This window comes from Neomonachus schauinslandi, chromosome 11 (genome assembly GCF_002201575.2).
Source record: "Neomonachus schauinslandi chromosome 11, ASM220157v2, whole genome shotgun sequence".
NCBI classification, from domain to species: domain Eukaryota; kingdom Metazoa; phylum Chordata; class Mammalia; order Carnivora; family Phocidae; genus Neomonachus; species Neomonachus schauinslandi.
Genome location: NC_058413.1, coordinates 103,451,772 through 103,475,553, shown reverse-complemented (window position 1 = coordinate 103,475,553; position 23,782 = coordinate 103,451,772). Strand labels below are relative to the sequence as shown.

Below are 23,782 nucleotides of genomic sequence, written 5' to 3'. Positions count from 1 at the left end.
CTCTGGGGATGGAAGCTTCTTGGTCTCTGTCTACCTTGCTAAAGCTAACAGTATGTATGTTATATATGTAGATTTTATAATATATATATATATATATATATATATATATATATACATATATATATATATATTCCTTTCTAGCAGGCACCATCTTCTACGCTTTCCCTCTGCCTAACTAAAGCTGGCAGGTGCCATACTTTCCCCTCTTTTTTAATTTTTCTTTTTATTTCTCTTTACCTTTTTCTTCTTTCTTTCTTATCTTATTTTTCTTTTTCCTTTTTTCCCCCTTTTTGGGCAAGTGCCATCTTTGCACTCCCCCTCTGCTTTGTTCCAACCAGTGGACACCATCTGTTCTCCCTCTGCTTGCTCAAGTGCTAGTATCTCCCAGAGATATACACATCTGGTGACCAGTTTTTGTGGCTATCTCCCTGGGGATGCCCAATGATTACCTGGTACTGGAGGCCAAGGGGACCTGCATTTCTGGGTCCCATGAAACTGTAATAGTCAGACACAGTTCTTGGCAGACTACCACACCCAGGGCACCGCAGGCAGCAGACTGAAAACATACCCCCATTCTTTCTGTGAAAGAGGCCTACTTGCCCGTCCTGGAGATTCAGCTTTAGGGGGTAGCTTCAGATTTGGCACACATCTAGAGGCTATGAAGGTGTTCTCAGGGAACATAGGACAGGAGACACCATCTCTGCACTTCCCCTCTGCTTCCCTACAGGTCACCACTATCTCCCAGAAAGAAGCTTATACATGCATCTGGAGCCCTGACTTTTGCTACTGATGCCCAGGGGACACCTTCAGATGGTCTAGCTCTAGGGACCAGCAGGGTGTACGTTTGTGGTCCCACAGGACTGCATATATTTGCATTCTTTAAAAGCTGCTGCCTGGGGGTCTGGCTTCCAATCAGCTTAAATCTAGCTGCTGAATGAGATCCTCCCCTTTGGAACACTGACTGGTCTTGGCACACCCTCAATTACTGGGAGCCATTAATGATAAAATAGGCTTCTTGTACAATCATAAAGGTTTGAGAGATAACCAAGAGCCAGGGCAGGGTTGAATGTTAAGGTTCATCTCCTACACAAGGCCAACCCTTCCAGACTGGGAGAGGTAACTACTTCATTTAATGTATAGAAACTTGTATAGAGAGTTAAGCAAAATGAAGAAACACAGGAATATATTAAAAACAAAAGAAAAGATAAAACCTCAAAAAAAACCTTAACGAAGTGGAGATAAATAATGATAAAGAGTTCAAAGTAATGGCCATTAAGATGCTCACTGAACTCAGGAGAAGAATGGATAAACACAGAACTTCAAAAAGAGAGAAAATACAGGAAAGTTCTAAGCAGAAATCACAGAGCTGAAGAGTATAGAAACGGAACTAAAAAAACACAGTAGAAGGGTTCAACAGCAGAATAGAGGAAGTAGAAGAAAGGATCAGTGAACCTGAAAACCGGGCAGAGGAACTTACCTGATGTGAGCAGCAAAAAGAAACAGGAATGAAAAAAGAGTAAAGACAGTTAAAGGGCCTTATGGGACAATATCAAGCAGACTAACATTTGCATTTTAGGATTCCCAAACGGAGAAGAAAGAGAGAAAGGGGCAGAAAGCTTAAGTGAAGAAATAATGACTGAAAACTTCCCTAAGCTGTGGAAAGAAAGAGACACCCAGATCCAGGAATCCCAGAGAGTTCCAAAGAAGATGAATCCAAAGAGACCCATACCAAGACACATTATAATTAAAATGCTGTAAGTTAAAGACAAGGGGGAGATCTTAATAGCATCAAGAGAAAAACAACTCGCTACATACAAGGGAACTCCCTTAAGACTCTTTGATTTTTCAGTAGAAACTCTGCAGCCTAGAAAGACTAGCGTGATATATTTGAAGTGCTGAAAGAAAAAATTTCCAAGGAAGAATACACTACATAGTGAAGTGATCATTCAGAATTAAAGAAGAGATAAAGAGTTTTCCTGAAAAGCAAGAACTAAAGGAGTTGATCACTACTAAACCAGCCTTACAAGAAATGTTAAAGGGACTTCTTCAAGTTGAAAAGAAAGGGCACTAATTAGTGATAACTAATTAGTAACATATAAAAATATAACTCCCAATGGTAATGGTAAACATATAATAAGACAGTGGATTATTCACTTGTAAAGCTAGTATGAAGGTTAAAAGACAAAAGTAGTAAAAATGACTAACTACAATAATTAGTTAAGGGTTACACATGATAAAAAGATGTAAAATGTCACATCAAAAACATAAAACACAGCAGGGGTAGAGTAAAAATGTAGAGCTTCCGAAAGTGTCCAAACTTAATATCAACTTAAACTAGAATGTTATAATTTTGTTATATGTAAGCCTCGTGGTAACCACCAAACAAAAACCCAGAGTAGATACACAAAAGATAAATGAGAAAGGAATCATGAAGCATACCACTAAAGAAAATCATCAAACCACAAAGGAAGAGAGCCTGAAAAGAAGAAAGGAACAGAGGAACCACAAAACAGCCAGAAAAAAATTAAAAAATGGTATGAAGCACATATTTATCAATAATTACTTTAAATGTAAATGGACTAAAAGCTCCACTTAGAGTAGAAAACATAGAGTGGCTCAATGGATAAAAAAAGAAAAAAATCCACAAAAGTCATCCATATGCGACCTCTAAGAGACTCACTTCAGACTTAAGGACATACAGAGACTGAAAATGAAGGCATAGAAAAAGATATTCCATGCAAATGGGAACCAAATGAGAGCTAGAGAAGCTATCCTTATATCACATTGGACAAAATAGACTATAAAACAAAGTCTGTAATAAGAGGCAAAGAAGGGCATTACATAATGATAAAGAGGTCAATCCACAAAAGGATATAACATTTGTAAATATTTATACACCCAAAATAGGAGCACATAAATACATAAAGAAAATACTAACAGACCTAAAGGAATTAAGTAGATAACAACATAATAATAGTAGGAGACTTTGACACCCCACTTACATCAATGGACAGATCATTCAGACCAAAAATCAGTAAGGGAACACTGGCCTTAAATGACATGGTAGACCAGAGGGACTTAACATACATACAGAGCACGCCATCCAAACAGAACAGAACACACATTCTTCTCAAGTGTAAATGGAAAAATTCTCCAGGAGAGATCATGTATTAGGCCACAAAAGTGGTCTTAACAAATTTAAGAAGGTGAAGTCATATCAAGCACGTTTTCTGACCATGATGGTATGAAACTAGAAATCAATTATAAAAAGAAAACTGGAAAATTCACAGATATGTGAAGATTAAACAACCACTTAAATTTCAAAAAAATTTAAAATAAAAATAAAAAATACCTTGAGACAAATAAAAATGGAAATACAACATACCAAAACTTACGCGATGCAGCAAAAGCAGTTCTAAGAGGCAAGTTCATAGAAATAAATGCCTATCCCATGAAATAGGAAAAATCTAAAATAAACCACCCAACTTTACACTTCAAGGAACTAGAAGAAGAATAAACAAAGCCCAAAGTCAGTAGAAGGAAGGAAATAACAAAGATCGGAGCAGCAGTAAATGAAACTGAGACTAGAGTGACAAGAGAAAAACCAATGAAAACCAAGAGCTGCTTCTTTGAAAAGATAAAGAAAATTGACAAATCTTTAGCTAGCTCACCAAGAAAAAGAGAAGGCTCAAATAAATAAAATGAGAAAAGAAAGAGGAGACGTTACAGCTGATACTACAAAAAATACAAAAGACAATGAGACTACTATAAAAAATTATACACCAACAAATTGGACACCCTAGGGGAAATGGATAAATTCCTCGAAACATACAACCTTACAAACCTGAAAATGGAAGAAATAGAAAATCTAAAAGACCAGTTACTAGTAAGGAGATTGAAACAGTAATTAAAATCCTCCCGACAAACAAAAGTCCAGGATCAAATGGCTTACCTGGGGAAATCAACCAAATATGCAAAGAGGAATTAATACAAATCCTTCTCAAACTCTTCCAAAAGATAGAATAGGAAGGAACACTGTCAAATTCATTTTAAAAGGCCAGCACTACCCTGATATCAAAACCAGACAAAGACACAAGAAAGAAAATTACAGGCCAATATCCCTAAAGAACATAGATGCAAAAATCTCAAGCCTATATTAGCAAACCAAACTGAACAATACATCAGAAGGATCACACACCATGTTCAAATTATTCCAAGGATGCAAGGATGGTTCAACATTGGCAAATCAATCAATGTGATACACCATATTACCAAAATGAAGGATAAAAATCATATGATCATTTCAATAGACATAGAAAAAGCATTTGAGAAAATTCCACATCTGAGGGCAGCAAACTATGCTCCATGGGCCAAATCTGGCCTGTCACCTCTCTTTGGATAGCCTGCAAGGTTTTCACATTTTTGAAAGGTTGAAAAAAAATCAAAAGAAGAATATTCAGTGACACATAAAAATTACACAAAATTCAAATTTTACTACTACCTATAACAATCTTGTTGGAACACAGCTACATTCATTCATTTACGAAGTATTGTCCATGGCTGCTTTCACTTCATGCTCAATGGCAGAGCTGAGTAGTTGTGACAAAGACCATCAGTGTTGCTCCCATTGCTTCGCACTGCTGCTCAATAAAGGCAAACTACAGTGACACATTTATATCTGGATAGTGTTTTGAGTCCCTTGTATATCCTGATACTGTAAAATTTTTAATTTCTTATTAACCTGTCATGTCTAGTGTTGAGCTTTTAAGGCACAGAGCCATGCGGATGACTTTGTTGTTGTAATAAATGGCAAGTATTGTGCTAATCATGCAATAATATAACAGCGGTGGTAAATGTTGACATTTATATGTTGACATTATCATACCAAGAACTCATCACAATATTCCCAACTCAGAATTAAGTATTGATTATAAGAATTCAGGATATTTAAAATGAACTATTTCAGCATGGCAGAATTTCTTCCCCAAAATAAAAAAACAAAACAAAACAAAAATGAGGTTCCAACAAAAGTCAGTTTCTAAGTGGCTCATTGTTAGTAATGCAAGGAAAGCCATTTACCAATGGGGAGCTGCTTAAATTTTGTGTGCTTGCAGTAGATGAAGAGATGTGTACAGAGAAACTAGACAAGACTATTAGCCTTCTGGGGCACCTGGGTGGCTCAGTCAGTTAAGCATCTGACTCTTGGTTTTGGCTCGGGTTGTGATCTCATGGACTGTGGGACTGAGCCCCACATCTGGCTCTGCACTCAGCAGGGAGTCTGCTTGAAGATTCCACCCCTCTGCTCCTCCCCCGACTTGTGCATGTGCACGCTCTCTCTCTAATAAATAAATAGATCTTAAAAAAAAAAAAAAGACTATTAACCTTATGGTGAGAACAGCTGCTTGAATAGTTGAGGACATTCCCAGTAATATTAATAGGAAACTAAAAAACAAGACAAATTATTTCAAGCCACTATCCTTGGTTTTTGATTAGTTGGCAAATGTTACCAGTACTACTCATTTGTTTATTTGAGAAGTCAGTGCTTTGTTTGAAGTGACTGAGGTATTAGCCTTGACTAGTCTGCATGGAACAACTATAGGTGAGAATATTTTCAAAGAATTTGAGAAATTAATAGTACAACCTGAAGTGGAATCTGCTATGGTGGTCAAAGTGTGTGGAGCAGAAAAAGATATAATTTGACAAATTTACAAAGCTTGTGAAAATGTAGTGTTTAATGCCTATGGTTATTCATTGTATTATTCATCGGCAGTACTGTGTGGGAAATATTTGCATCTGGTAGGTCAGACCTGATAGGTGTTAAGACCCGATAGGTGTTACTGGATCAGTACTGTCAACAGTAAACTTCATTCACTCTCCTGGACTTACCCACTGCCATTTCTGTGAATTTCTTTCAGAAACAGAAGCTGAAGACCCTGACCTGTGCTATCACATAGCAGCTCAATGGCTCAGCAGGGGTAAAGTTTTATAGTGATCTTTGAACTTAGGGCTGAGATTGAAATTTTTTTGAATGAGAAGATTTTCCTAGTGGTGAATGGCTTTGGAAATTAGTTTTTACTGCAAATTTGATGTTTCTTAATGAATTCAACCTAAATTACAGGCAAAAAAATGCTTACATATAAAACTTTTGAAAGGTTCATTTTGAAACAGCTGACATTTAATCACAAGAGTAATGTCGAACTGTTTTTACAGTTCTCATCCTGTCAAAAGTTAGAAGAAGCAAGGTCTTCATTCTTACACAAATTTGTAGCAGATATATTTTCTGAGCTCAAACTATAGTTCCAGTGATATTTTACCGACCTCAATGCAAGTGCAAAGGAAATTTCCATATTTCAAGATCCTTTAACTGTGCAATCAAGGAGCTTCTGCCTAATGACATGCTAAAAACCAAACACCAAAGAATAATCTAACAAAATTCCACAAAAGCCTTCAAAAAGGAGAATATGCTCAAATAAAATTATATCAGTATTTGGCACTACCTATGTGAAAAGATATTTTCAAAGATGATAAAATATATAAAATCTTATTACAGATCAGAACATTTTGCATTCAATTATGAACTTGGTATTCCAATTATGCAAAATGTTATTCCCCCAGAAGAATTCAATTCTTCTCATTACTAGACCTGTATTACATGAAGTTGCACTCAATTATTACTATATATTAAATATAATCAATAAAAAAATGAGTGGAAATTTGTTTTCTCTTTTGTCATATAAGTACCTACATAATTTCCTCGATTTTGTTTCTCAACCTGCAAAGTTTACTCTATGGTCCTTTACAGAAAAAGTCTGCTGATTCCTGATTTAAATTAGTGGTTTCCAAAGCAGCTGTTCATCAAAATCTTATGTATTAAAAAAATACGGGCGCCTGGGTGGCTCAGTTGGTTGGGCGACTGCCTTCGGCTCAGGTCATGATCCTGGAGTCCCGGGATCGAGTCCCGCATCGGGCTCCCTGCTCGGCAGGGAGTCTGCTTCTCCCTCTGACCTTCGCCCCTCTCATGCTCTCTCTCTATCTCATTGTCTCTCAAATGAATAAATAAAATCTTTAAAAAAAAAAATACAGAGCTGGTTCACCTGTAACAGGTGACTGATGTCCAGCTATGTAGGCACCATTGTTCTATAATTACGCCATCCCTGATCCTATTTCCCATCTTAGAGCTGCAACCCTTATTATCTTAACTTCCAATAGGAAGAAAGGATTAATAAACAGAGAGTACCTACAATTTAATTAAGCAAGTCATTGGCAAAATTGGGTAAAACCTTTAGGATTTTTGAATCCTGATTATTGGTCAAATTAATTAAAGTAAAATTGACAAGGGACACAAAGAAACAGTTTTGAAAAACCCGAGTATAAAGGTAGAAGAATAAAATATTCTCAACTTAGTTATACAGGGAATGTTCCTTTTGTATCTTTAAAGAACAGTAACAACCGACCTATTAATAAATTCATCTTACAAATATTTACTGAGTACTTACTTATATATGTCAAGCATGGTTCCAGGTGCTGGGAATACAGCAGTGAACAAGACAGACCAAAATACCTGCCTTCACGGAGCTCACACATTAGTGGATGGACAACTATAATGTCTCTATAACACCCCTTCAAAATGGCCCAAAGATGTGAGGAAACAGCCTCAGAGTCCCCAGGACTCGGTTTGCCATCCTGGGAGAGAAGCTGACTGGTGCACGTGCAGCTTTTACAGCTCTGCTGGCAAGATGGTGCAGTCCTGACGGAGGACTTCGGTAAACTATCAAGCTGGAGTCTAGGTTATCAGCACCGAGTTGACGGGGGGAGTGTGCCTGTGCGGGGGAATGCCGATGAAAGAGCGGCCACGTTCACGGGATCCCCCAGCTGGTTCAAGGTGACAAAGGCGGCCACGGACATGCAACATCAATTTTCTGCTACTCCACTCACACTACCCGGACGATACATTTCCTATTTCCTGTACAGTCTCACTTTCAGACTGAGGGCTTAAAGCTCAAACTTGGGTTAGGGTAAATAATGGTCCTCTTATGCTGAATATCATTTTATCATTCCAGAGTCTTTATTATGGAGTGGGTAAAAGAGATGGCTATACTCACAGGGAATTCAGATTAGATTAGTAGACCAAGCAGAGATTTCTGTGGAAATCATCTCAGTTTTCCCAGACTTATCCATATCCACGCAAGGCATCACAGTGTCCTGACTCTCATCACCAACAGGCTCCTGCTTACAATGTGACCATTTAGGGGGACACACAGTGCAACATACTACAGTACAAAGAAGGCATTGAAGCACCTGCAGCGCGGCCTAGCGCCTTGCACTTTGCAGTGAGCATAAGGTTAAAGGGGAAGGAAGAGTGAAGAAAGAAGAAACAGACTGTACCGCTACCCGCTGCTGGTTCCAAGTCAATCACGCCTACTGCTGATTTATAAAATTATCTTCTAAAACTCCATCTTACCCTTCAAAACACTCAGCAAATTAAAAAGAAAATAATATCTCATCTGGCTAGAAGTTGGGGTCTTTGCCTTTGTATTAACTTTGTTTTCAAGAATAAAAACTTTTGCTAAAAAAAGGCTCCATGAAGGAGAAGTGACTCACCACTTAGTTGCGGGGCTGCAGCCAGGCGGCTGGGCTTCAGGATGAACTGGCACTGCATCTCTCGGGGCAGCTGTTCCATGAGGAAGGACTCCTGGAGGTTGGAAGGCGTGCTGGTGTCCTTCGATCCCTGTGCCAGGAGCAGAGTGTCTCGAAGATGGCTCATTTTAATTCCATAGGGATATTCATGCCCTACACAGAGAAAAATCTAAATGTAGACTTTGGGCTGACTGGCGCTGTGAGCATGTGTGCTACATACTAGAATACACTGCAATTTGCTCCTGGGACTTCGGAAATAAAGAATCCTTTTGTTGACTGATTACTGTGCATGCTCCTACACTTGGAGACCACTGCATGATGCAGGTGGCCCTATCAAAGTAGTTTTAAGCAGGTGGTGGGGAGGGGGTGCAGAAAAAACGCAAAAAGAAAAAAAATCTTTAAAGAATATCTTCTTTGGAATGCACAGATTAGTCTGTGAGTTGCAGTATGCTGACTTTTCCTATGTTCGTACCCAGGACTATTTAAAGGTACTCTAGTTCTCCTTTGACACTAATATATCTGTAAATCTTCAGCAAATCCTTGACATCTCTCAGCCTTAAATCTACGGTTTAAAATATTTACCCTACTTACCACACAGTGATAAGAATCAAGTAAGTGAACTTTAATGGTTAACATAATTTAAATAGTAAGGGCAAAAAGCTATCTATGTATTTCAAGCATCACTATTATTGAACACAAGATGTTCGTCTGAAAAAGACATTTCATTAGTTATTAGTTAGATCATCAGAGTTACAAATCCAGAGCATCAGGACTAGTTGGTTTGATTTATGCTTCCCTCCCACTGCTGCCCTCTGAGGGTGGTGTTCACAGGCAATAATCAGAAGGAAGACTGCAGGGCACCGGAAACACAGAAAAAGGATTCAAAAAGTAATCTGCAAACTAGAAAAACTAAACCCTGGACATCCGACTGCAACATGACTTTTTGCTCTTTAGTATTTTCAGTGATTGCATTTTCTTAACTTAAACCTTCAAGTACTACTGTGCTATAGATTTGCCTTTTTTTTTTTAAGTACAGAGAGTAAGTTCTCTTCTATTCCTAATTTATCACTGAATGTAACCCTGTGAACTCTTCCCTTTCCTTTCCATCTGACAGAGGTACACAATATCAATGTTCCAATAATATCGAGCATTACAGCTGCTTCAGGGATTAAGGCCAAAAAAAAAAAAAAGCCAGCAGCTAAACTACAATTGAAGTTTCCAAGGCACACTGAAATATACGATGGAGAATTGCTGCTAAATCAGGTCCCATGGATACTTTCTTCTTTTAGTGAGTTAGCAATGAAGCTGGAAGCTGTTTTAAAGCCCAAAAGCTACCATCTAAATAGTTTTAATTAATATATTTTATGAAAACAATTATATATTTTAACTAAGTATTTTTTCATCACAACTTGGTTGCTCACTGATTTTGACAAAAATGACAACATTAAAAAAGAAACCAGAAATGCGGTGAATTTTGGCCTCAGCTATGTACATGACAGCTTACTTTAAGTCTGAGAATATATATTTTACAGAAAGGTTTGGTCTTAGATTATTCAGATCACTTGAAACACTCTGAATTACACAGTAGTGATCTCCCAGGTAAATGAAAGGGTTACATGAGATAATGCATATAATATGCTCTGCACAGTATGGGGCAGATAGTGAGTATTTAAAAATTATTAGCGGAAATCATCATCTTCATCATTATTACTGTCATCATCTCAAGATCTGCGACAGATACTGTCCCTTATTTTAATTGCTCTATTTCTGTTAACCACACGGAGTGACCTTACTGATCAAGATGTATTTTTTAGCTGAATAATTTAAACAAGGTGAGATGTAATCTTTTTACCAATAATTCCTCAGAACAAATGCTGGAAAATCTGTCTAGAGAAATAGCAAAGTCCCGAAATAGTAACTAGCTGATAAGTCAGTGAATATTTTTAGGACTCTAAATGGGTTAATCTCATTTTCATTATGATGCCTAGGACAGGTTTTGAATACGCATTGATCAATTAAGAGGCATGACTGGATTACAGATAGTCTTCCAAAGAGGCAATGTAGTAGGGAGGAAAGGGAACAGGAAATTCAAGAATTGAATGTGAAAAATAAATGTATAGGGAAAGGGAATACCAATACATATTGGTTTCTTATAGAAAAAAAATTTAAAAAGGTTTGCAAAATAGCTCTGTTTGTAAAGTGAAAAAATAGAAACGGAAATTTATATTGCTCTTCTCAACTAACTGTACCATTAGCTGCTTGAATCAAGAGACAGTATTTGTCTAACACTTAGGAAATGGTTGATAGGTAAGTATCGAATGAATAGATAGATATATGAGATTTAATATTTGATGGTGCTTACATTTAGGACCACATGACCAATTCTCTGAGACATTTACAATCATAATTAAAATACAATCCCATCTTAGATTTTTGAAGGAACTTACCAATAAGTGGGTATGGTGCTTCTTCTTTGCCAGAATTGACCCATAACTGGTAATCTCTCTCAGAGCCCTTGGGGATAAAAGAAGTAATAATAATTCTTTCATGTTTGGTAACTGAATAAGGATACATTTTTTTTTTTTTGGCACTTTTATGTTTTGAAAAAAGTGGAGATGATATAAATGCTATTCAGGTTCATGGGGGTGGATACAGTTTTTGAAGATGGCAGTGCTAATTGCTACAACCTATATTCCCCTTTCTCATCCCTAGCAGAGGACTCAGGAGTCCTGCCCTTTTCCCCTAGTGATGACAAGGGATCCATAGACTGCAATGGAAGCAGGCCCTCACAATTATGGGTAGCCCACAGAACTCAAAATTATAGGTCTCTTTACAAAGCAAAAAGAAATGTCCTGGTTTTCTAAAAGATTAATCTCTTCTTTAGAGTCCTGATTTCTGCTATGTCTCTGGACTTCTCAGAGATTACTGGACTTAAATCTCCAACAAGCCCCTGCAAAGACATCCTTGTTATCCAGAAAGCCAAAACAGTACTGTGTCTGTGATGAAAAAGTAAAATCTCAGAGGCTGATTATTAGCTCAGCTATTTCTGAGCAGAAGGAGAATGACCGAGAGGCTCTGACGAGATAGGTAGCTGGCACAGTCTACACTGGTTTTATTTTGGGCAAGTCCAGTCCTGGGAACAGAAAGGACACGAATTCTGTCTAGAGAATAGGCCTAGCCATAGAAAACAATGCAATTGTTCACCAGCAGAATTAGAGCCCAGCAATACTAAAAATCTTACTTGAAAGAAATAATACTAAATTATGTAGACTTTGCTGCATCCTCTAGGAGAGGATAAAGTAAAAATGTTTTAAATGAGGCTAGAAGAGATTGGCAATATTAAATATTCCTGCCTTTATTTATTTTTTATTAAAAATCATTGTCCTGACCTTATAATGGAAGATCCTGGCTGTGGAGAATAGCCTCTGGTGCCCTCCCCTACTCTGTTTGTCACTTCCCTCCCCATCCTCTACTCAAAACATTTTATTGCAAATAGGGAGAGCAAGCAATCTAATGAAAATCCTTTCTTTTTTTTTTTGTAGTGTCTGAAAACACTGTAATAATCCCTTAGAACAAAACAGTATAACCAAATAGCCTCAATTCTTAATTATAATGAATATAAATATTTTTGGTCTCAGGAGATGGATCACTTTTTTCAAAGGAAAAGCATAAATGAGTCATGTCATTAATTAATCTTCCTTCCTTTTCCTTAAACTACACACTTTCTTTCCAAGACATAAACACATAAGCTTAGAAATCAATGCAGAAGTGCCTGTTTTACCCAGTGTATATAAATCTAATTATAGCTTAAATATACTATTAAATTTAAGAAATCAGATTTCTAAAAAAAAAAAAAAAAATCAGATTTCTTACCCTAAAGTCTGATTTCTCTGAGTGCTTAAGGGCTTATGATAGCACAATGTATAAGTAAATCTAAATATAACTTATTAGACTATGGCATATCTAAAACATTTAACATGTTACATCATAGTAACATTGTACTTTCATATTTATAGAGAATCTGACTCAAGAAATGGTGTTATTCAAGTGCTTCCTTTAGTTTCCAACCTTCTGAAAGTCACTCCTTTAATACAAGACCCACCATGTGGTGTTTATATACTGGTAGGGAGGAGATGAGAATTTTCCAACGTTCTCCCTACCTCATCCTCAAACATGCCAATACGCTCCATTAATAAAATATCAAACACTTACCTTTGCCCCACAAAACAGAAAGAAGCAGAAGCTAAATGCAAAACTGGGGAACATGTGGTATGCACACTAAAGCTCTTTAACTCCATGATCTAATTCAAAGCTTCTTTTTTAATTTACCAATTCATCAGAGGTACCAGCCATCTCATCTCCTGGATCTACAGCCAGTGAATATGGATTCTAGCTATGTGTTCTTCAGGTAAAAATTCTACTATAGAGCAAATCCTTCAGAATTCATCATCCTAAGACTGATGGACTCTTGGCATAATAGGAGAATTAGGTAAAGGAGAAGAATCAGAAAAGGAGATAGGAAAGAATAGTCATTGAGTGACAAGTGGGAAGGAGGTCAGAACTTTCTCATCACAATCTTATACCAAGAAACCCCTCCATCTGTATATGTATATAGCATATACAATAAAAATACATATTATTATCACTCTAAAATGACAGCCTTATCTTATTATGCTTTCCAGTTCACATAGGTCTTACAGTGTCAGAAGAGTAGCATCTAATATAAAAGCTTTACTGTCCTTATTTTCCTCATTTTGGGGAATAAAACATGAATTTGGTATTATTTAGTAATAAGTTGTCTTATGACAAAAGGGATAATATTTATATGACTCTAAAGTATCAAAGTTTGTTTTTAATTAAGAGTATCCAGTAGAGTAACTTACAGTTATCCCTAGCATGGGTAGTGACATGTTGATAACTTCATTTGCTGTATCTGAATTCGTTACTGTTATAGTTTTAGACTGCAGGAAAAAAAAAGAAATAAGAAATATAGTTATAAATAAAGGGCATTAATTCAGGTGAATAAGTAATTATTATAAAATGATTACCCAAAGGCAAATTTTGATTTCAAGTGTTAACAGGCAAATGACTTAAGTAGAACAAACCCTTGATGATAATTTACTTTCATTCCATTATATCTTATGCCTTTTGATAAAACATCTATAAAACCTCTTTAATATAAGGGACATGTAGCTCACAAAATATAAGACCTTCAGCAAGAAAGAAAAAGATTAACTACATACGAGAGGGAGTACATGGATTACCCTCCCAAACCACCCCTCCAAAATCTAGTGAAGTTGGTGCTCTGTATCATCTCCATAATTGCATTTCCATAACGCAAAGTGTGATAAAACAGGGAGCACACTGGATCACTTTCTCCTTGTTCCTGAGCACTGTTTCCACAGTGTGGGTTTCACAGTCCTTTCTTTGCATGGTAAGAAGTTGAGGTAAAATCAGAATAAAAACTGGCTACAAAAAGACATTTAAAGTTTACAATTTTTAAAAACATTATTTATTGAGCACTATGTCAAACACTGTGGCTTCTGAGATTTTCAGTGTTGAAATCTGCAGACACCTTAAAACCAGTGAGTCTGGCAAACAGGACTGAGAATTTTAGAAAGCTCAATTCTGTTGCCAACTCTGCTATTTAATAGGAGATCTCTGATAGCTCTGTGCTAAACTACATTTAGAAATCACTACTTAAGGGGCGACTGGGTGGCTCAGTCATTAAGCGTCTGCCTTTGGCTTGGGTGATGATCCCAGAGTCCTGGGATCAAGCCCCACATCGGGTTTCCTGCTCGGTGGGAAGCCTGCTTCTCCCTCTCCCACTCCCCCTGCTTGTGTTCCCTCTCTCGCTGTCTCTCTCTGTCAAATAAATAAATAAAAATCTAAAAAAAAATTACTACTTAAAAATAGTTTGCAGCAAATAGAAAAGGGATTAACAAGATTTTGAGATATCTATATAGAGTTCACTGAATTCTAAGACCTTTAAATGTGAGACAATGCTATGCTATCAAAAAAGAAATATTTACTATGCACATAGGTTTTACATATTATAATTATCAGATGAATCAGCAATTAGGGCTGTGTCCCTGATAGGGCTTAAATGGTATAAATAAGTATAGGCAGAAACAAAATGATATAAAAACAAAAATGATGTCATTAAGTGAAATCCACGGACAATTCACCACTTATCTTTCCATTATAGTACTTTTTTTCCCTCTATGAGCTGATTATTTGACATGACAAATTGCCTCTTAAAGTTGTTTGCTAATTGATTTCAAATTGTGCTCTTGAGCTCCAAAGATTATGCGTAAGTCTCTCAGAAGCCAACAGGCAGGGCTTAGAGCACCCACACCAGTGTCTGTCTTCCACCAGAGTGATACAGGTGTTTTATACACTGGGATTTAACTTGAGATATAATTTTGTGACAGGCATCTGCTTTTTTTAAGTCTGAAAACCTAACCTTAAATTAAATTTTAAAGAAATTCTCTCATGAAGTCTTCTGTAAAATGAAGAATCTTTCCTGTAATACTAATAGTATCTCCTAATGTACCTGGATTCTAAGATAACATACAGTCAAAACAGTAATCATAGGTGTGTGTTTTCCTTGCAAGCCTCTCTGACAGACAAAACAAATGAATTTCAGCAGATAGTCCTCTTTGGCTAGTAAACAAATAAAGCAAACAGGCAAAAATGAAAATGTGGCTTTTTTTTTTTTCCATGTTACCAGAATTCACTGACCGGCTGTGTATAACTAAAGGCCAAGGATAAATAATGCTTTCCATACATACATTCCTATTTTTGGGGGGAATCACTCTTTCTGGAAGCAGGGCTCCCTGAAAGGAGACTCTTATCATGATGCAGCTTCAGAGAGCTAAGGACAGTGTGTCATATCATCGTTGAGTTAACCAGCATACTAGTGATAAAAACAGAGCACCCAGCCTGACCACATCTCTGGTCTTCTCTTCCAAAGAGAATGGAACTCTGGCCCTTTCTCAAGCACACACTTTCCATACACTGAAAATCTCAAAAAAAATTCAAGGGATTTTCCATGAAAATCCTAATTATAACCAATTGCCACAACAACTGAATCAAAGCTGGCAGAAAAATAGCAGTGGGTTTTTGTTTGTTTGTTTTTTGCTACTTTGCTACAGTAGATCTTTATAGTTTCACACCATAAAAAATATGAGTATTTCCCTCAAGCAGTGACATCTGGCACTCATGTCAGAACATTTGCATAACTTTTGCTTTTGGCCAAAACGTAACTGTTTTGTACTACATCTCTTGCCGTGTGATCCAGGGCTGTTGTGAAGTATGGTAATGCATTGTATCATAAAAATATCCGTAAATTCCCATTTTGTTCATCATTGATAACATCTTGGCATTTGTTCTATATTTCCGGTCATCAAATTATACATAATAACTAGGGCTAAATAGGCTTAATTTTTATTTGACCAATATGATAAAAACTGTGAGGTAGAAATATGCTGATCCCTTAAAAATGTCATCTCTCCTAGCTCATCCATTATTAACCCAAGGGATTCAATCCCTAAAAATTCAGAGAATGAAGAACTATCTTAAACCACCTTCTACTTAAGAAGTGACAAGTTGGAAAAAATTGCTTAATACTAATAGGAAATAGATCCTTGTGAAAATGGCTTTACTACAAGCCTCTGCAGCTGCTACTGAAAGGGTCCAGAGAAACATTAATGCCAGAGGGAGGAAAGAGACATCTGACAAGCGAATATTCTAAGTGTTAATACGAAATACTGTAGTTAATGTGAATTTCTCTTGCTTCATTTTCTCTAGGGTTTACTTTTCACATACACAAAGACATCCATAGACCCAGGAAAATGCATTTTCCCACAATGGTATTTCTAAATGCTTGCCTTCCATAGCACATCCACAGTCTGTCTGTCTGCCTGCCTGCCTGTGTCTTTTCATCCATGGAGCTCTGCTTTATGCAGGGATTTGGAATTTAATTTTCTGGCTTAGAAACACTTACATAGGCACAATTCCCAATGTCCTTGGCGAAGATTTTGAGGGGAATGCTCTTCGGGTAGTCCTTCTCTTTCTCTAGATTGATGTATCTAATCAAATGCAACAACAACCCAAAACAACACTGAGTCAGATGGATTTTGCTAATGGCTTATTTTAAAATCAATCTATTTTGCTAATATCTTCAATATACTTATATGCTATGTTTTAAAAGACAGATGGAAAGACTCAGCAAAATCTGATTACATTATGGGTTGGAAGAGAATTAAATTCTCAGGACATTAGGTACGGGCATGAAAATGATTTCAAGTGAGGTTTGAGCAGCACAGTCAGGTTTAGGCACCTCTGGGTGGTGTTTTGTCTTCCAAGCTTTCCTACCTTCCCTGGACAGGCCCAGAATCTTACTGACAAGTACAGGAGTATGTACCATACTTTACTACACCAAACCAAGACAGCCTTTTACTTCCCATTTAGCTCTCAGGTAGAGTGCAAATCTTCCCTTAGGAAGGTAGCAAGGGGAGGAAGGAGGGAAGGGTTATGGAAATAAGAGAGAAACCTAAATTGACCATTTAGTCTGTATGCTCAAAGGTGAGGATAATTGATTTTTGAGGTGTTCATCAGAAAACCTTCCATATATGGAAACCTAATACATGCTCTGAGGAAACTGTTCGCTCCAAATGGTAGGTTGGAGACGTGGAAATGGGAGAGATTATTGACTAATTTTTGTCTAGAATGATCTAACCAGACCTCAGTGTTCTCCTTCCTAGAAAGTAAGGAATACATGTACTGAAGAGAACACTGTTTACAGTAAGTAGTAGCTAGCGTACAGTTCAAACAATAGTTTATTTTGAGGATAAATGAGTAATTTCTACTAAGGAAAAGGGGAATAGTTTGGGGGCACATCTCTGCATAGAAGAATTTAATTCTTTCAACTACAGGTTGAAGATTAAGAATATGTTATACTGAAAAAAAAAATACCTCTGAAGGAGAGAGAGCCATTTGTCCTTTTGTTCTGGAGAACTACAATCAAAGAAAATAGGAGAGAAAAATTAAACACATAACACATTTATGCTAACATCTCTGAGACTATCAATCCAGATAAAGTATCAACAGCCTGTTACAGAGGGAGCGGCCCACCACTGCACTCTGGAGAATCCGCAAATGGAAAATTCCCATCAGGAAAAACTATACCGTCAGGTACAGTTCTATTAAAACCTCCTGAATGGATCCAAGACAGGGCCATTTTCTTACCTTATGGCTCTTTTACAAGTATAACTCTTACAGTGGAATGAGTATTTGATCTGGAATCTAAACACCTGGTTCCAAAAACATATGCAAGCTACCTGATCATGAGTGAATCACTTCACATCTCTAAACTTGTTTCCACATCTGTAAAACTGGGCTAATTGTCTCAGAGTGTTTTTGTAGCTTTAAATGCCATACAAACAGAAAGTATGCTCAATTTGAGATTAGAGATTAAAGAGAAATTTGGCATGTTGATGGAAATATCTTGGCCCAGAAACCAGTTTCCTATCGGAAAAAGAAATATTTATACATATAGCAGGATTTTAATTTAGTGAATTAGTTCACAGAAAACCTATTCTTAATTACTACAATCTTCTAAGATCAATTCATTTACAACTAAATCATGATTAATAATTTTTCTGAAGTTACTGCTATGTTTAATTTTTTTAATTTTTATTTATTTATTTGAAAGAGAGAGAGAGAGAAACAGCATGAGAGGGAAGAGGGTCAGAGGGAGAAGCAGGCTCCCCGCTGAGCCGGGAGCCTGATGTGGGACTTGATCCCAGGACCCTGGGATCATGACCTGAGCCGAAAGCAGTCGCTTAACCAGCTGAGCCACTCAGGCACCCCGTTTAATTCTTAAAGTGAAAATAATTCAGTGTTTATTTCTAAATGGTCTTGTTACTCACTAGCTTTTATACCATATTTCTAATTTTAACAAAGCTGGAAACCCTTGTTATTTTCTTGTTCCAGAAAAATACACTTAACAAGTATTTGCAATTTGTTTCTAAGTCTGTTGCTTAGCAATTTTCTCCATACACAACTCCCAGCATTGGGCATCTGAAAGTACACTACATCTCTTTTATCGATCATCCAATTTTCATCTTCCATTGTTCCTTACAAACTTTTAATGTATTCACCCTTCCTAAACAGATTTTCTAGGTTCATTTGTGTCAAATCTTGGATTTATTTAGCAAAAAACCGTGTGGAAAAATAGGTGAGTTTTCTTTGGACCTGTGAACTTTTTTCAAAGCAGCTAAAGAAAATTACCCCTTTAAAACAGTATTTTTTTTTTTAACTTTTATTGACATGTAAGATACACAGAAAAAAACTGTATAATGCTTAAGTGGACAGCCTGAACATTTTTTCACAAACTGAACACACCCATGTGACTAAAACTCAGATTACGAAATAGAAAATCACCTCGGGAGGACTGCTTATGCTCCTTTTCAGGTACTAGTTCCCACTCTCCTGACTTCCAACAGCACAGGATAGTTATGTTTACTTTATTATAAATGTAACCAGGCAATATGTACTATTTTGTGTCTGGCTTTTTTCATTCAACACTATGTTTATGACACTTCTCCGTATTACGGCATGTGGTTTTAGATTGTTCATTCTCATTGCTGTATAGTCTTCCATTGTTTGAATACACAGCATGCATTACTTCAAAAATAATTTATGAAGTGTGTCAGGTTAACACACTGAGATTGATTTATGTAGTCTTCTTGTGTTTTCACCTTTCTACTACTCTGTGCAAGAAGAATCCAGAACTTCTCTTTCTTTAGTGATTCTTAAGGCATTTTTACCAAACTAAAAACAAAAGTACTCCAGAATCAAGGTGATCTCAGAGTTTCATTAACACCTAAGCTCATTTGGTAAGAGCAAGAAGAGGAGAAAGCAGTATATCTTAGAGAAAGAGAAAAGGCAAGGCAGATTGGAAAGAGACCCTCAAATTTGGGAGGGGATAGAGTCTGTTATCCCTGGGAGTGAGCAGGGAACCATATGTTACTCAGTTGAGGTGCCTCAGGAAACAGAAAGACCCCTTAGGAAATGACTGTAAGCAGCAACCTGGGAGGCCTGTTCCTGAGTTTTTATGTCAGCAATGATACCAGCACCCCACGTGTGGCAAGGAATCAGAGTAGCTCTGAACATAAAAGACACAGAGAAAGATAATGTCAGCAGTGACCACAACAGACTGAAGGTCACAGTCTGCCACCTGTTTGGAAGACATCACAGAAATCTGCTGGCACAATGTAGGCTCAATGTGGGTTTTCATTTGATCTATAAACAGGCTTTTCCTGCTTTTGCTGATTTGTAGACTAAGATTCACACTAGGTACTTAAGTTAAAATATCATTCTTCTGATTCCTCTTATAGACAGATCCTTGTCAGATTTCAGTACTTCCTGTGTATTTGAACAATGTTCTCATTTTACTGTGTCATTATCTGTAGTATCCAGGTGCAGTGCCTGCTCTTCAGGCAGATACAGATCCTAGGTTTGAGAATCAGGGTACAAGATACATGAAACTCCTGGCCATTTCTGAGATGTGACGATCTACTCCGTGTCCTAAGGGAAAGCATGAGACGTTCACATTTATTATTTGCTCTTCCTCTAACTTGACACAGTTGGGAATTCCTCACTGATTCTGGCAGTTGTCAGTCTTAGATTTCAAAGCTATTAGTCTTTACATTTTTGGTTTCTTTATAGATATTGTAGTGACTGGCTAGGAGAACCTCCTTCCTGAGCTGCTAGTCTGATGGCATTTTAAACTGATCATGGCCTCGATTTTTTTTAATAGTGACGGATACATACCATTTCTGATGTTCTTCAACCCTTCCTAAAAATCCAAGCTTCCCTCTGATATAATGTTGCTTCTCGCTGAAAAACTTGTTTGCTTTTTTTTTTTTTTTTTTTTTGGTAGCAAAGTTCTGCTGGAATAAATTCTTAGAATTAAAAAAAAATCTTTATTTCACTTTCATTTTTGAAGGATATTTTTGCTGGATATAGTATTCTATGTTGAAAGTTCTTTCTTTCAACACTTCAAAGATGCCATTCCACTGTCTTCTGAAATTGCCATAGTTTCTGATGAAAAAGCCACAGTGATGCACATTATTGTTCCCCCATATGTACTGTGTTGTTTTTCTCTGGCTGCTTTTACGATTTTCTCTTATCTTTGGTTTATAGCAGTTTGTCTATAACATGACTAGGGGAAATTTTCTTCATACTCCTGTTTGGGGTTCACTGAGCTTACTAAATCTGTACATTTGTATCTTTCGCTAAGCTTGGGAGATTTCCAAACTATTATTTCTTCAAATATTCTGTCCTATTCCCTCTTTCTCCTCTTCTGGAGTTCCAGTTACATGTATATTGTATCTTTTGGTATTTTCTAACAAGTCTCTGATGCATTTTGAATTAAAAAATGTCTGTTTTGGGGGTACCTGGGTGGCTTAGTCAGTTAAGCATCTGACTCTTAATTTTGGCTCAGGTCTCAGGGTCATGAGATCAAGCCCTGCGTTGGGCTCTGTGCTGGGTGTGGAACCTGCTTAAGATTATCTCTCTCTCTCTTCCTCTCATATATAGATAAGTACATAAATTTAAAAAAATGTCTGTATTCTCTATTCTTCAGATTGGACAATTTATATTGATGTATCTTCAAATTCACTGACCCTTTCCTCTTTCATTTCTATTCTGCAACTAAGGCTACACAGGGGATATATATATATATATATATATATATATATATATATACGTATACAGATATATAAAATTTAAGATATTGCAGTTTTCAGTTCTAAAATTTTCATTTGGTTCTTTTTTATATTTTGTATTTCTCTGCTGAGAAATCTTTTCATTCATTTCAGTTGGCTTTTCCTTTTACCTAGTGAGCACAATTATAAAAGTTGGTTTAAAGTTCTTTTCTGGTAATTCCAACATGGATCATTTCAGGATTGGCCTCTGTTGATTATCTTTTCTGGTTCTTTGTATGTGAAGAAATTTTAGATTGTATCTGGACATTATGAATATTTTGTTTTGGAGACTGAGTGCTGTTATATTTGCAGTGTTGATATTTTTATCACAACAGATAACTAACTTGATTAGACTCAACAGCACCTGGGTTCAGGTCTTTTAGCCTTCACTTCAGGTTGCTTTGAGTCTGCTCCATGCATGTCAGCAATCAGTCAGACACGTAGGTAGAATCCATATACAAAATCTGGGGTTTCCCTCCTCTGATACGTTACTTTTTGAGATTTCCTCCCTAACTTTCCCGTGGCTGTGGCTGACTCAGACTCTGTAGTCTGGTTGTTTGGCCAGAAAGATTGGGGGTTTCTCTCAGCTTAGTTGCCCTGCACCATGATATGACTGTAGCCTGCCCTTGGGCCAATGCCTTAAACATAGGAATCTCACCCCCTGCTGGTGCCTCCTTCCAAGTTTCAATTCCTCTCCAAAATCTGCCAACTTGTGTTCGCTTTGCAGATCCTTTAGGTGGTTGCTGTTTGTATTTTGCTCAGAGTTTACAGTTGTTATCTGTAGGGTGGTCAGTCTGTTAAGGCCTCACTCTGCCATACCAGGGCCAGAACTCTTCAAAGCAACTTTTTTCTTAAAATAATCCTTTAATTTTGAAATAAGTTTAGGCTTTCAAGAAAGTTGCTAATAGTACAGAGTCCTTGGGTACCTTTCACCTTTTAGTTTCCTAAAGTTATCCTCTTACAATGGCACGCCTGTCAAACTAAGAAACCAATATTGGTACATTACTGTTAACCGCATTCTTGACTCTTCAGATTTTGCCAGTTTTTCCGTTAATGTCCTTTTTCTGTCAGAGGACCCAACCCAGGATAACACACATTGTATTCAGTTATCATGTCTCCTTAATGATTGGTCTAGGGCAGTTTCTATGTCTTTTCCTGTTTTGTTCTTTCTTTTTTTTTTTTAACCATGATAATCTGGAGAAGTGCTGGTCAGTTTAACCTATAGAATATCCCTCAGTTTGTGCTTGTTTGAAGTTTCTCTCATGTTTGTCTGGGGCTCTGGGTTTGAGGAGGAATAACACAAAGGTGAACTACTCTTCTCATCACATTCTATTGAGGGGTACATGGCATCATTAGTGATGTTAATTAACCTTAATCATTTGGTTAAAGTACTATACTTTTTGAAGAATACATTGTGTATAAAACTTGTTTCCACATTTTCACTTCTTCTTAAGACAAATTTCATGGAAACTCCTTAATTAAAGACAACATGTATGGGGTGCCTCAGTGGCTCAGTCGGTTAAGCATCTGACTCCTGATTTCAGCTCACGTCATTATCTCAGGGTTGTGAGATCAAGCCCTGCATCAGGCTCTACAGTCAGCAGGGAGTCTACTTGAGGATTCTCTCTTTCCCTCACCACACTTCCCCTCCTGCCATTCTTCCTCTTAAAAAAAAAAAAAAAAGAGCATGTGGTTTTGCCCCTTCCTAGGTATTACTTCCTTTCACCTGTAACTCCAAGGAGATCAAGCAACAGAAAATGATACTATCTAGAGAAATCTGTCATGGAAAACAATATATGCAGGGAATGATACAAACATATGTTTCTTCCAAGTAAGTTCTTAAAATCTTGTGGTAGGCCAATAATGCATAAAAGAATTTAATGACATGCCTGTTTTTATTAAAAGATTAACAGCTTGGAAAATTCTAGTTATCTGGCTTTAGAATGATGCCTGAGGTGTCTGGTGGTAGTGGGGAGAGAAGAAACCAAAAGAAAAATGTGTGCATGTGAACTCCAACTCTTTAAGTGTAAAACAAACTCTGGACTTGAGCGTGCAGCTATTCAAAATCACAAGTGTGAATTTTGATATGCTCACCCTGACCTGAGAAGTGCCAATTTAGCATGTTCAGGACAAGAGTACAAAGATTATTTATATATTCTCCAACTCTACCCCAGTCAAGGGGTGAGTCTTAGGAAACTGACTTTCACTTCCTGAGTCATAAATTTGCTTTTGATGGTCACATCTTTATGCCAAATCAGAACGTGATGTTCAGTTCAGGCACTCCATTATTTCATGGTATTAACTTTATTTCTATAATTAAAAACTATTTCTTTAGAAAATTGGGAATATAGGGGTGACGGGTAGCTCAG

The 23,782-nt window shown here is 37.1% G+C and overlaps 1 protein-coding gene across 1 annotated transcript in view; it reads right to left on the bottom strand.

The window, feature by feature from the left end:
* Positions 1-23,782, bottom strand: part of ARHGAP20 (Rho GTPase activating protein 20) — a 128,886-nt gene that overhangs the window by 17,548 nt on the left and 87,556 nt on the right. Inside the window, exons 5-9 of the mRNA XM_021696426.1 lie at positions 17,617-17,658; positions 16,646-16,730; positions 13,521-13,598; positions 11,085-11,151; positions 8,602-8,790 (exon numbers count right to left, since the gene is read on the bottom strand). Of these exons, the coding sequence (XP_021552101.1) occupies positions 8,602-8,790; positions 11,085-11,151; positions 13,521-13,598; positions 16,646-16,730; positions 17,617-17,658 (461 nt within the window). The remainder of the gene's footprint in view (positions 1-8,601; positions 8,791-11,084; positions 11,152-13,520; positions 13,599-16,645; positions 16,731-17,616; positions 17,659-23,782) is intronic.